The sequence below is a fragment of the Hyla sarda genome, chromosome 12, assembly GCF_029499605.1.
Source record: "Hyla sarda isolate aHylSar1 chromosome 12, aHylSar1.hap1, whole genome shotgun sequence".
Lineage (NCBI taxonomy): Eukaryota > Metazoa > Chordata > Amphibia > Anura > Hylidae > Hyla > Hyla sarda.
The window spans coordinates 67480578-67501631 of record NC_079200.1 but is presented as its reverse complement, the minus strand read 5'-3'; the positions used below and the strand labels follow the sequence as shown (position 1 = coordinate 67501631).

Genomic DNA, 21054 nt, shown 5'->3' with positions numbered 1-21054 from the left:
TAAAGAATATAACTTTTATCATAATAACTTGTATCATAATTAATGTAACTTCATTCATGTAATTTATGTAACAGCAGAAAATATAAATTTTACTTCTAATACAGTTTGAGAAATGTTAATCACTTTTATTAAATTCATGCTTGTATTTGGGTTTGTAAATTTTTGTTTATAGTGTGACCATTTTAAGATGACCACCCACAATTGCATTGAAAAGAGGTCTTCTCTGAGAGTGGTCTTACAGGAAATGTGGTCTGGATAAAGGGGTGGTCTTATCTAGACCAAATTTAGCATTTGTAGTATGTACTTCATTTTAGTTTTATTAGTTAGGTATAAATTCATAGAAGTGGAATAATGAAAGGAATTTATCATCCTTTATGTAAAGGGGCTTTATGTAAATAATGTGGGCCTACAGCCCAACAGATTTACTATACTTTATGCTAGTAACTGGCTGGAACTATAGCAAAAATCTATGCTAGCTCTAAGCTAGTGTCGTTTTCTAAGGGCAGGGCTCTGGGCAGCAGATGGGTGCACCTCCTTATGAATATGCTGAATCCAACAGCCGCAGGTAATTATTTATCATAGTCATTTTTTGTTTTTGATGTAGTTAATAATTTTGTTATTCCTACTTCGTTTATCTCTGTAAAGGCCCTTTAGCAGGATCTATGCACTTCAAGAGTTTGAACAAAGAAGATCCTTTGTTGCCCAGGCCCTGTTTATCACAATAATAAAGAAATCCATGGTGAACTTGTTTATTGTAGCATCCTTTTTTTTTTTTATTTTTTTTTAAATGACGCATTTCAAGAGGCATGTCCCCCTACCTCTATAATCTTATAGGGGGAGGGCAAGCAAAGCAAGTCTGACTAAACTTAGTTGAAAGCGTTGCTGGGATGAGCAGGCATATAAACGGGATGAAGTCTGATTGCAGAAGTCACGAGTCCTCCTTCATAGCAACACGTTTTATTTATTATTTGTAGCAGTCCTTTGTTTTGATAGCGTAACTTGACCAGACCTGTGCTTCTTGCCTGTCTAGTAAAGTACATATGTTTTTGTTTCATTTCCTAGCCTAGCTTTGCAATATTTTTCAGTCTTGTTTTCACATACCCCTACAATTGTTTCTCTTTATCTAATTGCTGACTATCTATTTTTGTATGGTTTTTATATGTTTGATATATATGGGCTATTTACAAATCCTGATCCAAATTGTTTTAAATATACTGTTTACTTTATGTATAGATGGATTGTATGTTATGTGACCTTTGAACTGTAACCCTCCTACCATGTGGTTTGACATCCATTTTAACTATTTAAGCATGCTTGGCCCAGTGGTGCTTATGACAATCTGAAGAAGAGGACATATCCCCTGAAACGTGTTATTGTTCTTTATTTTATTATGCTACTATACAATAAACAAGTCCACTCTGGATTTTGGAAAATGTAATTGGAATCCTTCAGAGAAAACCAGTGCCTGGACAACAAAGGGTCTTTTTTTTTTCTTTAAACTTTTCATTTGTCTCCTGAAGGACAGGTTGCCCCTCTTCTGCCAAATTCCATCCCCCCGGGCCAAGCAGCTTCTTCACAGCACATGATACCCCACAGATAGGATTCATAGGTAAATTTTCTTTTTATGGAAGGTGAGTGGCCGTTTGATCAAGGATACTATTTGCGGACCCGCAAGGAGGGTCACTAAAAACGAGGTACTGCCCTTATACAGGTTCTATGCACTTCATGTCAGTATCATTGATTTGAAGATAATGGACAGGAAATGGTCAATGGGCTTCATTTTACAGTTTAAATCCACCAAACTCCAACAAGTGTCTGTATGTAGAGTTATTATGCTTTCTGTTCACTTGACTGCATGTAAGGACAGGTGTGTGGCAAGAAAAAATAAATTTCCAGCGTGGATGTGTAGGTAAAAAAACTTTCTTTCATGAAACGCATGTCAGACGAGGTACATTAGAACCAGCATAATGCTAGAGGAAATAGGGAGAGGAAAAGGTGGGGTGGCACCACTATTATATCACACCCACATAACCACCATTAAAAAAATCTAAAATATATCGGGAGTAAAATCTAGTACTTTATAGGAATGCACAATGAAAATAGAAATAAGTATGCAAACATTGAAAAGAATGCTAGGAAAAAGTATCATTGAAAAAAAATCACTTTATTTCACCCTATAAAACTGCTGACCGCTGGCAAAACAAACAAGACACATCAGCCAGTGATGAACAGAGTGATGGCTCCAGAACTTTTTTGTGGTCTCCTGCTTCATTTGGCCTCCTTTAGATACAGCAGTGACACGTTTCAAGTGCTCTTTACACTCTTAGTCATGGAAAAATAAATATAAAAACAGGTTTATATAGGGATCATGAGATGACTCTTCTGCTGATCCCATCGTCTACTGATGACTCCACTGACCTCACCCTCCACTGTTAGTGAGTTGACTGCTGACCCTACCCTCCAGTGTCTCCCACCGATACCGAAATATAAACAGGTTACATGTCAGAAGTTTTTTGCATGAGAGATACACTTTAAAAACACAGTCAAAATAGTTAATATTTGGCACATCTTAAGGCTACCTCTGGAATTTCTGCCACATATTGCACAAGGTATTTTTCCACTATCTGAAAAATATGCCCAATGATGATAAAATGACTCTGCTCCTACTCACAAGACATTGTATCACGTTTTCCAGGATTATTTCAGTCTTTTAGTTGATACTATATATTAAATTATATGAATGAACAAGTGTCAGCACTGCATTAAAACTTCCAAAGGTCTTGGAGTACCAGGAAAGAGAAGTTGGTCTGGCAGATGTGGTACTTGTATCTTAACGCCTTAAGGACCAAGCACGTATGAGAACGTCCCTGCACCCTGGGTCTTAAGGACCAGGCACGTACTCATACGTCCGTGGGAATTTCGGTCCCCGCCGGACGGGGGCCGGACCAGGGTGACTGCTGATATCGATCAGCAGTCACCCCGCGAAAATGCCCAGGGAGATCATCAGACCCCCCCCCCCATGTCGGCGATCGGCGCAAATCGCAAGTGAATTCACACTTGCAATTTGCGCGATTCCGGGTCCTTACGGGTCTATGGTGACCCGGAATATAAGGGGGATCGCGGGTGTCTAAGTCACCCACAATCCCCCTGAAGAGATAGGAGTGAGGTGGCAGGGGTACCACCCCTCCTATCCCTGCTATTGGTGGTCTAGACGCGACCACCAATAGCAGATCGGGGGCGGGGGGTTAACTTTCATTTTCCCTGTCCTGCCCACCCACAATAGGCGGGGCAGAACGGGGAAACGACAGAGGACCGGCGCCGAAGTCCACTTACCGATCTGCGGAGGCTGCGGGCGACGATCGGTGTCGCAGATCGGCGAGCGGCGATGTCGTGCAGCAGAAGAGGACGGCTCCCTGGATCCGACGGAAACTGGTAAGTTGCCTAGCAACATCTGGAGGTCTGCAGTCCGAGACCACTATATAGTGGTCTCTATACTGTAGCACTCCAGATGTTGCAAAACTACAACTCCCAGCATGCCCAGACAGCTGTTTGGGCATGCTGGGAGTTGTAGTTTTGCAACAGCTGGAGGGCTACAGTTTGAGACCATTATATGGTAGTCTCTGAACTATAGCCCTCCAGATCTTGCAAAACTACAACTCCTAGCATGCTCACACAACTGTTTGCTGTCTGGGCAAGCTGGGATTTGTAGTTTTGCAGCATCTGGTGGGCCACAGTTTGCAGTGGTCTCTATACTGTAGCTCTCCAGATGTTGCAAAACTGCAAATCCCAGCATGCTGGGAGTTGTAGTTGCGATCCCTCCAGCTGTTGCATAACTACATCTCCCAGCATGCCCTTCGGTGATCAGTACATGCTGAGAGTTGTAGTTTTGCAACAGCTGGAGGCACACTGGTTGGAAAATATTGAGTTAGATAACAGAACCTAACTGAAGGTTTTCCAACCAGTGTGCCTCCAGCTTTTGCAAAACTACAACTCCCAGCCTGCATGGTCTGTCAGTACATGCTGGGAGTTGTAGTTTTGAAACAGCAGGAGGTTTGCCCCCCCATGTGAACGTACAGGGTACATTCACACGGGCAGGTTTACAGTAAGTTTTCTGCTTCAAGTATGAGCTGCGGCAAATTTTGCCGCAGCGCAAACTCCTAGCAGGGAACTCACTGTAAACCTCCGCCAGTGCGAATGTACCTTAAAATCACTACACTAACACATAATAAAGGGTAAAACACTACATATACACCCCCTTATACTGTCCCCCCAATAAAAATTAAAAATGTATTTTACGGCAGTGTTTCCAGAACAGAGCCTCCAGCTGTTGCAAAACAACAACTCCCAGCATTTCTGGACAGCCACTGACTGTCCAGGCATGCTGGGAGTTTAGCAACAGCTGAAGGCACCCTGTTTGGGGATCACTGGCGTAGAATACCCCTATGTCCACCCCTATGCAATCCCTAATTTAGTCCTCAAATGCGCATGGCGCTCTCTCACTTCGGAGCCTTGTCGTATTTCAAGGAAACAGTTTAGGGCCACATATGGGGCATTTCCGTACTCGGGAGAAATTACACTACAAATTTTGGGGGGCTTTTTCTCCTTTTACCCCTTATGAAAAGGAAAAGTTGGGGTCTACACCAGCCTGTTAGTGTAAAAAAAAAAAAAATTTTTACTCTAACATGCTGGTGTTGCCCTTTACTTTTTATTTTCACAAGAGGTAAAAGGAAAAAAAAGACCCCCAAAATTTTTACCGCAATTTCTCCTGAGTATAGAAATACCCCATATGTAGGCGTAAAATGCTCTGTGGGCGCATAACAAGGCTCAGGAGTGAGAGTGCACTATGTACATTTGAAGCCTAAATTGGTGATTTGCACAGGGGTGGCTAATTTTACAGCGGTTCTGACATAAACGCAAAAAAATAAATACCGACATGTGACCCCATTTTGGAAACTACACCCCTTACGGAATGTAACAAGGGGTATAGTGAGCCTTAACACCCCACAGGTGTTGGACAAATTTTCGTTAAAGTTGTATGGGAAAATGAAAAAAAATATTTTTTTTGACTAAAATGCTGGTGTTACCCTAAATTTTTCATTTTCACAAGGGAAAATAGGAAAAAAAAGCCCCCCAAAATTTGTAACCCCATTTTTTTCTGAGTAAGAACATACCCCATATGTGGATGTAAAGTGCTCTGCTGGCGAACTACAATGCTCAGAAGAGAGGGAGCTCCATTGGGATTTTGAAGAGAAAATGTGTCCTGAATTGAAGGCCATGTGTGTTTACAAAGCCCCCATAGTGCCAGAACAATGGACCCCCCAACATGTGACCCCATTTTGGAAACTACACCCCTCACGTAATGTAATAAGGGAAACAGTGAGCATTTACACCCCACAGGTGTCTGACAGATCTTTGGAACAGTGGTCCGTGAAAATGAAAAATTAAATATTTCATTTGCTCAGCCCACTGTTCCAAAGATCTGTCAAATGCCAGTGGGGTGTAAATACTCACTGCACCCCTTATTATATTCTGTGAGGAGTGTAGTTTCCAAAATGGGGTCACATGTGGGGGGTCCACTGTTCTGGAACCACGGGGGGCTTTGTAAACGCACATGGCCCCTGACTACCATTCCAAACAAATTCACTCTTCAAAAGCTCAATGGCGCTCCTCCTCTTCTGAGCATTGTAGTTCGACCGCAGGGCACTTGACGTCCACACATGGGGTATTTCCATACTCAGAAGAAATGGGGTTACGAATTTTAGGGGGGTATTTTCTGCTATTAACCCTTGCAAAAATGTGAAATTTGGGGGGAAACACACATTTTAGTGAAAAAAATGTTTTTTTTACATATGCAAAAGTCGTGAAACCCCTGTGGGGTATTAAGGCTCACTTTATTCCTTGTTACGTTCCTCAAGGGGTCTAGTTTCCAAAATGGTATGCCATGTGGGGGGGGGGGGTTTGCTGTTCTGGCACCATAGGGGCTTCCTAAATGCGAAATGCCCCCCGACCAAAATTTGCTCTCAAAAAGCCAAATATGACTCCTTCTCTTCTGAGCATTGTAGTTCGCCCGTAGTGCACTTCAGGTCAACTTATGGGGTACCTCCATACTCAGAAGAGATGGGGTTACAAAGTATGCAGGGTATTTTCTGCTATTAACCCTTGCAAAAATTTGAAATTTGGGGGGAAACGCACATTTTAGTGAATGTTTTTTTTACATATGCAGAAGTCGTGAAACACCTGTGGGGTATTAAGGCTCACTTAATTCCTTGTTACGTTCCTCAAGGGGTCTAGTTTCCAAAATGGTATGCCATGTGGGGGGTTATTGCCGTTCTGGCACCAAAGGGGCTTCCTAAATGCAACATGCCCCCCAAAAACCATTTCAGAAAAACGTACTCTCCAAAATCCCCTTGTCGCTCCTTCGCTTCTGAGCCCTCTACTGCACCCGCCGAACACTTTAAATAGACATATGAGGTATGGGTTACACATATAAGTATACATTTTCTCCTTTTACCCCTTGTAAAAATAAAAAAATTGGGTCTACAAGAACATGCGAGTGTAAAAAATGAAGATTTTGAATTTTCTCCTTCACTTTCCTGCTTTTCCTGTGAAACACCTAAAGGGTTAAAACACTTACTGAATGTCATTTTGAATACTTTGGAGGGTGCAGTTTTTATAATGGGGTAATTTATGGGGTATTTCTAATATGAAGACCCTTCAAATCCACTTCAAACCTGAACTGGTCCCTGAAAAATAGTGAGTTTGAAAATTTTGTGAAAAATTTGAAAATTGCTGCTGAACTTTGAAGCCCTCTGGTGTCTTCCAAAAGTAAAAACATGTCAATTTTATGATGCAAACATAAAGTAGACATATTGTATATGTGAATCAAAAAAATAATTATTTTGAATATCCATTTTCCTTACAAGCAGAGAGCTTCAAAGTTAGAAAAATGCAAAATTTCAAATTTTTTCATCAAATTTGGGGATTTTTCACCAAGAAAGGATGCAAGTTACCACAAAAATTTACCACCATGTTAAAGTAGAATATGTCACGAAAAAACTATCTCGGAATCAGAATGATAACTAAAAGCATTCCAGAGTTATTAATGTTTAAAGTGACAGTGGTCAGATGTTCAAAAAACGCTCTGGTCCTAAGGTGTAAAATGGGCTGGTCCTTAAGGGGTTAAAGTGAAAACATGATTTTGTGCCCTTGCTAATAAATATAATGGAGTGCATTACCATCCACTGTCCACTTTCTAAAGGTATGTTCACATAGGCTTTTAGATGCAGATTTGTCACTGCTCAAAACATCAATGATAACTTCAAAAGGGGGGGGAGAGAGAAACGGGTTGAAAACAAGTAACATGTGACTTCTTTTCAGGTCTGAAGCACCCATTAAGGTCAAAGGGTGGCACCCTATGCTGCCAACGACTGAGAGAGCTGTGGCGCTTCACATGGCCCATGTGAATGTACTCTAATAGTGTCGGCCAATGAAACTCAGTACTTTTACTCTTTCTTTAGCAATATTTACAGATTTTGTTCATTTTATCTATTCTGTAAATGTCATTTTCTTGAAAGAATCCTGGAAATGTAAATCCTGGCACTTCTGAAGTCTCTGATTACGCAGTTTGGGGTTTTATAATATCAAGTGTTTGCTACGTTAGATCATCGTAGAAATCTAAATAGTTTAAGGATTTTTATCTTTCATTTCATTATTATGGTCATTACTAAAGAGCTGAGTCATGTCAATAGTATTTTTTTTTTTTTTTTTTTTTTTTTTTTTTTTTTTTTTACATAGTCCGCTCAGGATGATGAAGTACTGTGAAACCTTTAAAACCACCTAGAATTGCATATATATACATATGCTTCTATGGGGTGGGGTCTTAAAAAAAAAAAAAAACACTGGAAATGTATGATGGACTGAAATTCATCACAAAAATTTTGGGTGGTCTTCTTAAAGGGGTACTCCACTGCCTCAGCATTCGGAACATTTAATATTTTTATACACATAAAAACAGCTGTGAACATAGTGCTTGGTCGTTACTTCACGAGCTGAGGGTTCCCGCACTCGGCGTTTGGAACAAAATGTTCCGAACGCCGAGGCAGTGGAGTAGCCCTTTAAAGATATGAGGGGGAATTCATCATTGTGTTTACAGCTGTTTTTATGTGTATATTTGTCACACAGCTGCCACTGCGCAGCATTTTCGTCTCTCTTTAGCGACTTTTTGGTTTACACTTTAAAAACATGAAGGAGGAGATTTATCAAAACCTGTGCAGAGGCAAAGTTGCCCATACCAACCAATCAGATCGCTTCTTTCATTTTTCAGATGCCTTGTTAAGAATGTTAGTGATCTGATTGGTTGCTATGGGAAACTTTGCCTCTGCACAGGTTTTGATAAATCTCCCCCAAAGAGTGTACGGACCAGCTGTTAAGGGTTAGTCTTTTGCAGTGGTAATGAATTGATCTACTGTGTCTTTTCAAATATGTCGCAAATTTTTGCACAAACACCATCAAAAAGATACACCAGTCTTAGCTTAGCTTTTTGGTGTGTGTGTGTAGAGTAAAATTGTAGGAAATGTCTACCTGCACAAAATGTATCAAATTCCCTATGACCACTTAATAAATTTAGTGCATCTACACATTACCAGCACACAGAAAGGTGTACAAATATACTTCATCTACACCTACAATGATAGATGCCCCTCGCGGTCTTTTAGAGAGATTTCACAGAACTTAAAAATCTTCCCAATCAATCAATCCATCTATTTCCTATCTACTATTGCAAAGTAATGATTTACTCTTTCTTTCTCTTATCTGTTTTGCTCATCTATTGTTCTGTTTCTCTCTCATAACTGTCTTTTTCATACATTTTTACTGTGAATTCTGGTTCCTGGATCAAAGTCTTGGCTGGTGTCCTCTTGCTGACAATAAATCTCTCTGTCTCTCTCTTCTATCTATATTCTCTCATATCTGCCAATCTGTCTATTTATCTTCTCTCTTCTATCATATCTATTATTTGATGTATTTTTCACTGTCTGTCTTCTTTATATCTTTAAATCATTTTCATTTATATTGCACTCACATATTGCACAGCACTTTACAATACAAAGTAACGGGTAATAAACCATTCAGACAACAGGAGTGAGCCCTGCTCCCAAGAGCTTACAATCTGAGGAAACAGGTGATACAAAGAGTTTACAATCTAGGAGGCAGTGGGCGGCAAAGGCACGAGATGAGCTCGTGTAAACAAATGGAGCACCTTTTGTATCTTTCTCCTGTCTAGGTCATATCACTTTGTATTTGTGACACTTATTATTACGTTACACATTTGGGACATTCCCAGTGACTCATCATCATAACCATGTGCACGGGGGAGAAGGGACTGTATATAACAATCAGGGGCTCACCAAACACTCTAGATCACCAAAGGTGAGAACAGCCCCGGCTGAGGGGAGAGGAGTACAGGGGGAGGGATGTAAAGTGAGAGCAGTGCACATAGGAAGTGAGTGCAGTGCTGGGATATGTGTCTGTAGAGGCAGGATGAGGACAGGCTCTGTCTGACATCTCTCAGGAATGAAGGGGTTATTGTTGGGGGAAGAGTTGTGTACATATACTTAAGATGACTTCTTACTGCAGCAGGTACCACTCCCCACCTGTCACCTGAGATGAGGACGAATGACTGATAGCAACAAGATGTACTGCTCCAGCAGAATCCAGGTAAGGAGGGCACCTTCTCATAATGTACCAAATGATGATGTTCTCCAGCTGACGCAGAACTACAATTCCCAACGTACATTTCAGACGGCTGTAGCTAAGGGAGGTTGTTCTGATCTGAGACAAGTCTAATGGGAAAGTGGCTTGTAAGTGATTCAGTGCAAAGTAGAATGTCTTACCATGATGTGTGTGTTTGTAGATAGATATAGCATACATATCTAAATATAATTTTTTCTTAGATATGCAAGCAATGATCGGTTTCTGTAAAAACACCTTTGTAACAAACCTTTTTTTTTTTGCACCGATGCATCTAAAGTTAACACGTACTTGTCTCTCTAATACATTTTTCAACATATCTTGCAATTGGCAGCGGTCTGAACACCCAGACCTCGACCGAACAAAACTTTTCATATGTCTCTACGACATATCTAAAATGTTTTTTTTTTTTTTTTTAAAGGGGTAGTCCAGTAGTGAAAAAATTATCCCCTATCCTAAGGATAGGGGATAAGTTTGAGATCGCGGGGGGTCCGACCGCTGGGGCCCCCTGCGATCTCTCTGTACGGGGGCCAGGCTCTCCGGCCAGATAGCGGGTGTCGACCCCCGCACGAAGCGGCGGCCGACACGCCCCCTCAATACATCTCTATGGCAGAGCCGGAGATTGCCGAAGGCCGAGGTCGACACGCCCCCTTCCCGCGGGCTGTCGGGGCTCCGTACAGGAGATCGCAGGGGGCCCCTGCGGTCGGACCCCCGCAATCTCAAACTTATCCCCTATCCTTAGGATAGGGGATAAGTTGTTCACCACTGGGTCACCACTGGACTACTCCTTTAATGACAGGGCTCATTTAAAGCTATTGACACCTTTGTACGGATTTCATTTTTTTAAAATTGTTAATTAATTTCCTGATTTCAAATAAGGCAAGTTTTCATCAGAAATGTCCTACCATAATGTTATCATATAGCTGGAAAGGATGAGATAAAGCTGTCAGAGTCTGACTGACTTTCTGCTACCTTAGTGTTAGGGCGCATTCACACTACAAAATATCCTCCTGGAAAAATTCTGGCCAAACATTCCATTCACAGCAGCGCTGGCTGATTCAATCAGGGCTAGGACCACTTAGATATGCGCCGTCACCAATGCAGCAATGAAAGAAGGAACTATGGACCATGGATCCGTGTAAAGGTGCATTCACACCACGTTTGTGAGATCCGGCAGGGAAATTTTAAAAACAGTGCTCCCGTATCCCAGCCGGACTGGTGCCAAATCTCATTCGTTTGAATGATCTTACCAGAGTCACATAGTGACTCCAGTCGACTAATTTTTGCCCCCTATCTAGTTTTGTGGCTGGACTGAAAACCATAGCATACCACGGTTTTCAGTCCAGCCACAAAACCAGGTACAGGGCAAAAGTGAACTGACCGGAGTCACTATCTGACACCGGTTGGCTCATTTAAATGAATGAGATTCGGCTGGGAAATTTCAAAACCGGGTGCTCCTGTATCCCAGCCTGATCTGGTCACCGTAACTACAAAACGTGATGTGAATGCACCCTTTTTTATAGCTCAGAGCAAGAAATTAAAGACTATGGACAGCTTTGAAAAGCAATTCTTACTGTCATTTGTAAAATCCTTTGACATGTTGTCCAGACATGTCAAAAGTTTAAATCACACCACGTCTCAGTCCTGAGAGCCATTGCACTCGTGACTAAAAACCAGATAAGGTATCAGCTGTCCATCAAGGATTTTAGGACTTTGACCCACTGCGATCTAATCTTTTGACATGTCAGGACGACATGTCAAAAGTTTTTGCATGTTGACACTAATGCCTTAAGCAATTTAGCAAACAGTCCTAACTAAAAAAAAAAAATCCCTTGCTCTTTTGTGTCTACAGCTCCTAAGAAAACCTATATGTAGTGGTTAGCACTGTGGCCTTGCAGTAGAGGCTTTCTGGGCTTGAATATGACCAAGGGCAACATTTAACACATAATCAACATCAATTAGAATAAAAAGTAACTTTTAATTGAGATGTACTAAAATTAGTATATAAACACAGTACGCAAATAGAACACAAAACATAAAGAGGGTAGAGGTAACAGGTGAAACCCTAATAGATTCCCTACCTAATTCAAATCCTAACAACTAAGTGAGGGACAAGGGTTAGGGAAATAATTACAATATGTACAATTGGTACAAAAATATATCAACCTCTCTGGCCAACGCGTTTCTCTCCCAGGTTGAGGGGAGTTCATCAGGGATGAGAGGATAATATTCACAATTCACTTAGTGCACAACAAATGCAGAATCATATACAAAAGATGCAAAAACCAATAATAACAATAATTAAATGATGATACATAGGTCCGGGTCCGTCAGTGTTAAGTACCGGTCATATATGTGAGTCTGTTAGTGTCTGGTCAACATATATACACATACATTATCATAGCAGTATTACTATGCAATGTTAGTAAGATAATAGTTTGACTCCAGTGAGAGAGGATGATGTTCTATTCAAGATACAAGCAGATACACCCCTATGTAGGATAAGGGTATTCAATTAAGACCACCAACAGCACACTCTGTTCCTGATATTAAAGCAGATCACAATTTTACAGACTCCTAAAGGTAATCCCAGTTAAGTATAGGGTGTAGTGGTATTGGTGTGGTCAGGCACTGATGTACTTCCACAGGGTAGGTAAAGTACTGATAGTCACAAATGGGACCAAAAAACCATTAGGGCAGGTATGGATAGATAACCACTAGATAAAGATAGTCCAAGAAGGTTCAAGAGACGAAATAGATAATGAATAGCCCAGACCTGGTGTTTGTGGATGAAAAGCCTGGACCACGTTGGACGCCGGACACCGGCGTCCAACGTGGTCCAGGCTTTTCATCCACAAACACCAGGTCTGGGCTATTCATTATCTATTTCGTCTCTTGAACCTTCTTGGACTATCTTTATCTAGTGGTTATCTATCCATACCTGCCCTAATGGTTTTTTGGTCCCATTTGTGACTATCAGTACTTTACCTACCCTGTGGAAGTACATCAGTGCCTGACCACACCAATACCACTACACCCTATACTTAACTGGGATTACCTTTAGGAGTCTGTAAAATTGTGATCTGCTTTAATATCAGGAACAGAGTGTGCTGTTGGTGGTCTTAATTGAATACCCTTATCCTACATAGGGGTGTATCTGCTTGTATCTTGAATAGAACATCATCCTCTCTCACTGGAGTCAAACTATTATCTTACTAACATTGCATAGTAATACTGCTATGATAATGTATGTGTATATATGTTGACCAGACACTAACAGACTCACATATATGACCGGTACTTAACACTGACGGACCCGGACCTATGTATCATCATTTAATTATTGTTATTATTGGTTTTTGCATCTTTTGTATATGATTCTGCATTTGTTGTGCACTAAGTGAATTGTGAATATTATCCTCTCATCCCTGATGAACTCCCCTCAACCTGGGAGAGAAACGCGTTGGCCAGAGAGGTTGATATATTTTTGTACCAATTGTACATATTGTAATTATTTCCCTAACCCTTGTCCCTCACTTAGTTGTTAGGATTTGAATTAGGTAGGGAATCTATTAGGGTTTCACCTGTTACCTCTACCCTCTTTATGTTTTGTGTTCTATTTGCGTACTGTGTTTATATACTAATTTTAGTACATCTCAATTAAAAGTTACTTTTTATTCTAATTGATGTTGATTATGTGTTGGATTTTGAAATTGTGACATCAAGGACTATAAAATTATTTACTATGGTGTACTGGATCACCAGAAATATCTTTCCATTCCAGAAGTAGTGACAAGGGCAACATTTGCATGCTTTAAATCTCAAACTCTGTATAGCGCTGTGGAATAGGTTGGCGCCATATATAGATAAAATATGTCTCTATAGTTACAGATTATAAAGAAACTGCACAGTCTGATGCTGCAGTCATACTCTTGTACGAGACTGTTTGATCAGATTGCTCATACATGGAGATAAATAAGTCTGCATATGAACTGTAGATACCAAGGTTTTCAGCTGTTCTTGTAGTGCATTGACGGCCAATGATGTGAAGGGCCGCCGTGTAATGCTACACAGCAGCTGCTGCAGGAGTCAAGCCTAGCTGGTCACGGCTTTTCCTTGCAAAATCCTATGAGTACCAAGAGCATCATAGTAACCACACTTTAATAGGGGTTGTTAATGCAGCAGTAACCCTTTGTAGACCCTGGGCACTTAAGAACACATCACAAGGAATCCCTTTGACCTTTAGTAGCACACTACCTTTCTCCCCTTTTTGCTTTCCCTGCTCTATGTTCACGTCAGCATTGACCACAATCTGCAGCATGGAAGGTTAATCGAGGTTTCTCGATCCCCCTTCTCAACAGCAGAGTGGAGAAGGGCCAAGAGGTTCTCGTTTGACATCATCTGAGACATTCTATCTACTTTGACAAATACGAGGGAGATCCTAATAAGCTTTTTTCCATTTTTAATATTTTAAAGGATTTCTAAAGGAGACTTCCTCCCTAAAAAGCATGACCCCTTCTAATTGCCATCCACCTTTTAGTGTGGATATTGTTCTGGGAGGCCCCAAATATGTAAGACCTCATTCCTTTCCTACAGCTGACTGCTAAGGGTTTCAGGAATGGAGCTGGCAACAGGGGGGATTGTATTTGTTAGAAAAATAGAAATAAAATACCAGCGCTTCCACAGGAGTCCTTGGGGCTGCTATCAGTATATGTATATGGTTCTCTGGTAACCGTATAAAAAAGGAGACAAATGATATGTGAAAAATACCTAGTGCTCTATAAGACTTCGAGCAGAGCTATTGAAGTATATGTTGGAGACTATATATGTGTTGATGACGAAAAAACATATGCATAAAGGCATTTACACTTCCAGGATGTGATACTATGTTGTTACTTGAGTATCTTCATATATGGAGAAGGATTCAACTCGTAGTAGTGATGATGATTTTAAACCTCTGTTGGTTTGCAGGATCTTCTTCTCCTATAGATTATACTCTGAAGTGGAAGCATTATGTTTGGAAACAGAACGCCGGCGGCGTCTCTACCATTCCGTTTCCCACTGGAAGGTAACTGTTTGATTCAAATGTTCCTGAGACGTCACTACGGAATAAGTGTGAGAAGAGAAGAGCATCAACGCGTTTGTTGCATCTTTTCTAGTGGATTGATGTTTGTCCCAGAAATGTAAAGGTTTAGAAAGGGGGTGTCCTTCAAAACTTCTGTTTATATTATAGACCTGTTCCCCTATTCTTTTAGGGAGGATTTATTTTGTTCTCACTATATAGGTCTTATTACAGGGACATATAATTACGTAGATAACCCCCTTTGTATTGCAACTTATGTGTTTTTTTTCTTTTCATAAGTTTGATCGTGATTCTTCACTGTTAGGATCGGAGTTCTATTCTTCATAGTTCTACATGCCTTGCATGTGCAGCAAGGATAAAATCCGCATCTCTGGGATAAAAAGTGAACGATGTATGTTTGTGTGTAGCTGGAATTTTTGTTGTAGGTGCAATTTTATTACCAATATTCTGACTTTTCCTGAAAATAAACAGAGGTATTTTTGGTAGTAATTCACCCACAACCCTATCAGTTTTTCCAATGTTTCTTTACTATTCTGTTTAATAGGAAACTATGGCAAAAAAGGGAGGAAAAAAGGCAAATTGAACATAATGTCACACCAAACTCCAAAAATGGGCTGGACAAAATTGGCACACTTAACTTAATATTTGGTTACACACCCTTTGGAAAAAATAACTGAAATCAATCGCTTCCTATAACCATCAATAAGCTTCTTACACCTCTCAGCCGGAATGTTAGACCACTCTTCCTTTGCAAACTGCTCCAGGTCTCTTATTGGAAGGCGCCTTTTCCCAACAGCAATTTTAAGATCTCTCCACAGGTGTTCAATGGGATTTAGATCTGGACTCATTGCTGGCCACTCCAGAACTCTCCAGCACTTTACCATCCATTTGTGGGTGCTTTTTGACGTATGTGTGGGGTCATTGTCCTGCTGGAAGACCTAAGATCTCAGACACAAACCCAGCTTTCTAACACTGGGCTGTATAGTGCGACACAAAATCTGTTGGTAATCCTCAGATTTCATGATGCCTTGTACACATTCAAGGCACCCAGTGCCAGAGGCAGCAAAACAACCCCAAAACTTCATTGAACCTCCACCATATTTCACTGTAGGTACTGTGCTCTTTTCTTTGTAGGCCTCATTCTGTTTTCAGTAGAATGATGTGCTTTACCAAAAAGCTCTATCTTGGTCTCATCTGTCCACAAGACATTTTCCCAGAAGGATTTTGGCTTAATAAAGTTCATTTTGGCAAAATGTAATTTTGCTTTTTTATGTCTCTGTCTCAGCAGTGGGGTCCTCCTGGGTCTCCTGCCATAGCAGTTCATTTAAATGTTGAAGGATACTTCACGCTGACACTGATGCTACCTGACCCTGCATTACAGCTTGAATATCTTTGGAACTTGTTTGGGGCTGCTTATCCACCATCCGGACTATCCTGCGTTGACACCTTTTCATCAATTTTTCTCTTTTGTCCACGCCCAGGGAGATTGTCCACAGTGCGCAACATTATCAAGAAGTTTGAAACCCATGGCACTGTAGCTAAAGGCAAATTTAGATCTCTGGAGATGACTTGTAATCTTGAGATTGTTGATATTTTCCCACAATTTTGGTTCTCAAGTCCTCAGACAGTTCTCTTCTCTTTCTGTTGTCCATGCTTAGTGTGGCAAACAGACACACAATGCAAAGACTAAGTGCACTTCTCTCCTTTTTATCTGCTTTCAGGTGTGATTTTTATATTGCCCACACCTGTTACTTGCCCCAGTTGAGTTTAAAGGAGCATCACATGCTGGAAACAATCTTATTTTTCCACAATTTTGAAAGGGTGCCAATAATTTTGTCCAGACCATTTTTGGAGTTTGGTGACATTGGTGACATGTCCAATTTGCATTTTACCTCCCTTTTATGGTTTAGTTCCAATACGCACAAAGGGAATAAACATGTGTATAGCAAAACATGTGTTACAGCAATCCTTTTCTGTGAGAAATACTTCATTTTCTTTGAAAATTTCAGGGGTGCCAACATTTACAGCCATTACTAGAACTAATAAGGAAAAAATAGAGAACGTGGTTAATATACAGGAAGAAACATTAAAGATACCAATTATCACTACATACACTAAACATAGTTTCCTATTAAAAAGATTAGTAAAGGAACATTGGACAATACCTTCGTTTATTTTAAGGAAAAGTCTGAATATTGGTAATAAAATTGCACTTACAACAAAAATATCTAGCTATATACAAACATACATCGTTTCACTTTTTACCCCAGAGATCCGGATCTTATGCTTGCCGCACATGCAAGGCATGTAGAACTATGAACAATAGAACTCCGATCCTAACAGTGAAGAATCACGATCAAACTTGTGAAAAGAAAAGAAAAAAAACATCAGTTGTAATACAAAAGGGATTATCTACGCAATTATATGTCTTTGTAATAAAAAGACCTATATAGGGAGAACAAAAAGAACCCTCTCTAAAAGAATAGGGGAACATATCTATAATGTAAACAGAAGTTTTGAAGGACACCCCCTTTCTAAACCTTTACAGGACAAACCTCAATCCACTATATCAAGGACTGAAAGTAAATGGATCTTTAAATTAAACACATTAGTGCCGTATGGGCTAAATAGTGATTTAAAAATATGGTAGCATGTCATGCAATCTGCATAGGATCCACAGAATTGGCATAGCGAGAAACACTTGTACCTGGAGGTATAAAAATCCATTAGGAACAATCGGCAACATCCCCAATGAAGGAAGCCGGATGCTTTTGAAATGCATTGGATGCTCTTCCGTTCTCACACTTGTTCCGTAGTGACGTCACAGAACAGCTACCTTCAAGCGGGAAACGGAATGGTAGAGACTCCGCTGGCCGGGGCTTTCTCCTGTTCTATTCCAAAACATATCGCTTCCACTTCGGCGGATAATCTATAGGAGAAGAAGATCCTGCAAACAAACAGCGGTTTAACATCATCATCGCTACTACGACTTGCATCCTTCTCCATATATGATGATACCACCTACCACTACTACGTAATGACCTAGTGTCATATCCTGGAAGTGTAAGTGTCTTCATGCATATAGGATTGTATTTCTTATTTTTTTCTTCTACTTCTGTACCCCCAAATTCCGAGACAGAAATTCCCTTACTTTACACTAAATAACGCTGTCTCTCCAAGCAGGTGGGTAGTTTCTCGCAGGTGATTTACTGCAGACATTTAATCCTTTACCTCTGCTGTAATTCCATTCGTTAAGGAATGACAGATCATTTGGGGGATTTTGAAGAGTTGTCTTTTTTTTTTGTCCTGCAGGTTGTGGTGATACTATTCCTTGTAACCTTTGCAGCAGCAGTGGCCATCTCAACTCCCACTTATGAATGGACAGATGAGTCTGGCATGACAGTTATGTGTCAGAAGTGTCCACCTGGTACGTATGTGGCCAAACATTGCTCCTCTAAACATCAAACAGTATGCCAAGTGTGCCCAGATGAGCATTATACCCAGTATTGGCATTACCTAGACAAGTGCCGATTCTGCAATGTCATCTGTCAGGAAGGAGAGCAAGTGAAAGACAAGTGCAATTCAACACACAACAGGGTATGCGAGTGCCAGCCTGGCTACCACCACAACGGCCACTACTGCGTCAAAGATCTGCAGTGTAATTTTCAAGATGCTGTACAAGATGAAGGTGAGTGATCTTCCTGGTACGCGTGTGCCTATACACATAGCTGAGTAGACAGAACTGCAGTGTAAAGCATGATTGAAGCACTTAAAGGAGTACTCTGGGGACATTTCTTATTTTTATTTTAAATCAACTGGTGCCATTAATTTTAACAGATTTGTAAATCACTTCTATTCAAAATCTCAATCCTTCCAGTACTTATCAGCTGCTGTATACTACAGAGGAAGTTCTTTTCTTTTTGGATTTCTTTTCTGTCTGACCACAGTGCTCTCTGCTGACACCTCTGTCTATGCCAGGGACTGTCCAGAGCAGGAGAGGTTTGCTATGGGGATTTGCTCCTGGTCTGGACAGTTCCTGACATGGACACAGGTGTCAGCAGAAAACACTGTGGTCAGACTGAAAAGAAATTCAAAAAGAAAATAACTTTCTCTGGAGCATACAGCAGCTGAGAAGTACTGGAAGGATTAAGATTTTTAAGTAGAAGTAATTTACAAATCTGTTTAACTTTCTGGCACCAGCTGATTTAAAAAAAAGTACCCCTTTAAAAGGGACCTGTGGTCAACCCAAAAATGAGGACCATTAAATTGCTTAGGGTACCCGGATCACATTTTTTTAAGTTTCTTGATACACCTTCCTGTTGCTAAAATGTGAGGGTTTATATTTTCAGAGAATTGTTAGATGGGCATGGACTTCATTTTAATAATTTAAATTAATATCAGATGATGGGTGGGATTATACAGTCAGATGGTGTTTATTAGACATACATGCCCCTCAAGGTACAACATTCACACCATCTGACTATAAAATCCCACCCATCACCTCATAATCACTTCCTTAAAATTAAGTTCACACCTATCTGACTTATTTCCTGACATACTTTATCAGACATATTATAAACCCTCATATCTCTGAAACGTGAGGGTGGATTAAAGGGGTACTCCGGTGGAAACCTTTTTTCTTTTTTTTTAATCAAATGGTGCCAGAAAGTTAAACAGATTTGTAAATTACTTCTATTAAAAAATCTTAATCCTTCCTGTACTTATTAGTTGCTGAATACTACATAGGAAATTATTTTCTTTTTGGAACACAGAGCTCTCTGCTGACATCACGAGCACAGTGCTCTCTGCTGACATCACGAGCACAGTACTCTGACATTTCTGTCCATTTTAAAAACTGTCCAGAGTAGGAGAAAATCCCCATAGCAAACATATGCTGCTCTGGACAGTTCCTAAAATGGACAGAGATGTCAGCAGAGAGCACTGTGGTCCTGATTTCAGCAGAGAGCTCTGTGTTCCAAAAATAAAATAATTTCCTCTGTAGTATTCAGCAGCCAATAAGTACTGGAAGGATTAAGATTTTTTAATAGAAGTAATTTACAAATCTGTTTAACTTTCTGGCACCAGTTGATAAAAAAAAAAAAAACATCTAATTTGTTTGGCGGGGGGGGGGGGGGGGGGGGGGGGATGGCCACAGGTCCTCTTTAAATAGTTGGAAGATAGCCCTGACCTTTTCCTATATAGCTGCAGTAGAATTGTTGAGAGGCGAGGCATGACTTGTTTCTGAGCCTGTTTTTCTCTATATTTTAGCCACAGATGAAGCCTGTGACAAGCTGGTAATAGATTTTATTTTGAAACTGAATATTTCGACAGCCACCCTACAGCGACTGGAATTCAAAATTAATAACCACAAAGGAAGGAAACCCATAAGCCAGAGAAGGATCCGTAATCTCTTAAGAGAGTTTAAAAACCGTGACCCAGGTCTCCCTCTGCTCCCACGACTTCTGGTTTTCTTACAAGAAGCCAAGATATCCGGTCTAGAAAAAAAGCTCAGAAAGAAATTCTTACTGAAGGAAGAATCGTGAGGTCGGAGAAGCAGCCGTACCTCATGCCTCGTCTAGGAACGGACTATAACATAGAACTGTACTTAGTATAATGTTGTGTTTAAGAAACTTTGTTTTGAGTGATTTCAGGAAATTTTTTAAACATTTTTGTAACACTTTTATAACGCATCACTGCCACATCTATGTTACCTTTTATAGTCCCTTAATTTATTATAACCTTCCCCCTCAGCTATTGAATACACTGATGTTCTATTTTGTATAAAATAGTCAATATTTTCCTAACAAGGTTTTTCATATGTCTTCCTTTTGGTTTTAATTAATTTACATAATAATCAAGTCTTTCACACTGACTCCAGTTCATCCTGATCTTTCTCGTTCATGAATAGAATGCTAAGTTGACATCTGTACTGGAAGCTTTGTTTGGGCCTTGTCACAGATTTTGCCCAAATAAAAGGACAAAAAACACTTTTTTTGTCCACTTAACCCCTTAAGGACTCAGGGTTTTTCCGTTTTTGCACTTTCGTTTTTTCCTCCTTACCTTTTAAAAATCATAACCCTTTCAATTTTCCACCTAAAAATCCATATTATGGCTTATTTTTTGCGTCGCCAATTCTAACTTTACATTAGTCATTTAACCCAAAAATGCACGGTGAAACGGAAAAAAAAATCATTGTGCGACAAGATCGAAAAAAAAACGCCATT

General features: G+C 40.3%; 1 protein-coding gene across 7 annotated transcripts; it reads left to right on the top strand.

The window, feature by feature from the left end:
- The first annotated feature begins 1558 nt into the window (after window positions 1–1558).
- TNFRSF6B (TNF receptor superfamily member 6b) lies at window positions 1559–20584 on the top strand. 7 transcript variants are annotated; one of them, XM_056548765.1, is made up of 4 exons: window positions 1559–1609; window positions 9634–9714; window positions 18143–18518; window positions 20099–20584. In XM_056548765.1, the coding sequence occupies exons 2-4, from the start codon at window positions 9673–9675 to the stop codon at window positions 20371–20373; spliced, it is 693 nt and encodes a 230-aa protein (XP_056404740.1). In that variant the 5' UTR covers window positions 1559–1609; window positions 9634–9672; the 3' UTR covers window positions 20374–20584. The 7 variants fall into 7 exon arrangements, with proteins under 7 accessions (XP_056404740.1, XP_056404743.1, XP_056404742.1 ...); XM_056548768.1 differs by lacking the exon at window positions 1559–1609 and having other exon boundaries at window positions 9561–9714; window positions 18143–18257; window positions 18351–18518; XM_056548767.1 differs by lacking the exon at window positions 1559–1609 and having other exon boundaries at window positions 9561–9714; window positions 20162–20584.
- Window positions 20585–21054: the final 470 nt, after the last annotated feature.

Coding starts and splice junctions, on each gene's coding strand:
- TNFRSF6B (XM_056548765.1), top strand. CDS start 9,673: ATGACTGATAGCAACAAGATGTACTGCTCCAGCAGAATCCAG. Junction 9,715..18,142: donor ACTGCTCCAGCAGAATCCAG/GTAAGGAGGGCA, acceptor TTTGTCCTGCAG/GTTGTGGTGATACTATTCCT. Junction 18,519..20,098: donor AGATGCTGTACAAGATGAAG/GTGAGTGATCTT, acceptor TCTATATTTTAG/CCACAGATGAAGCCTGTGAC.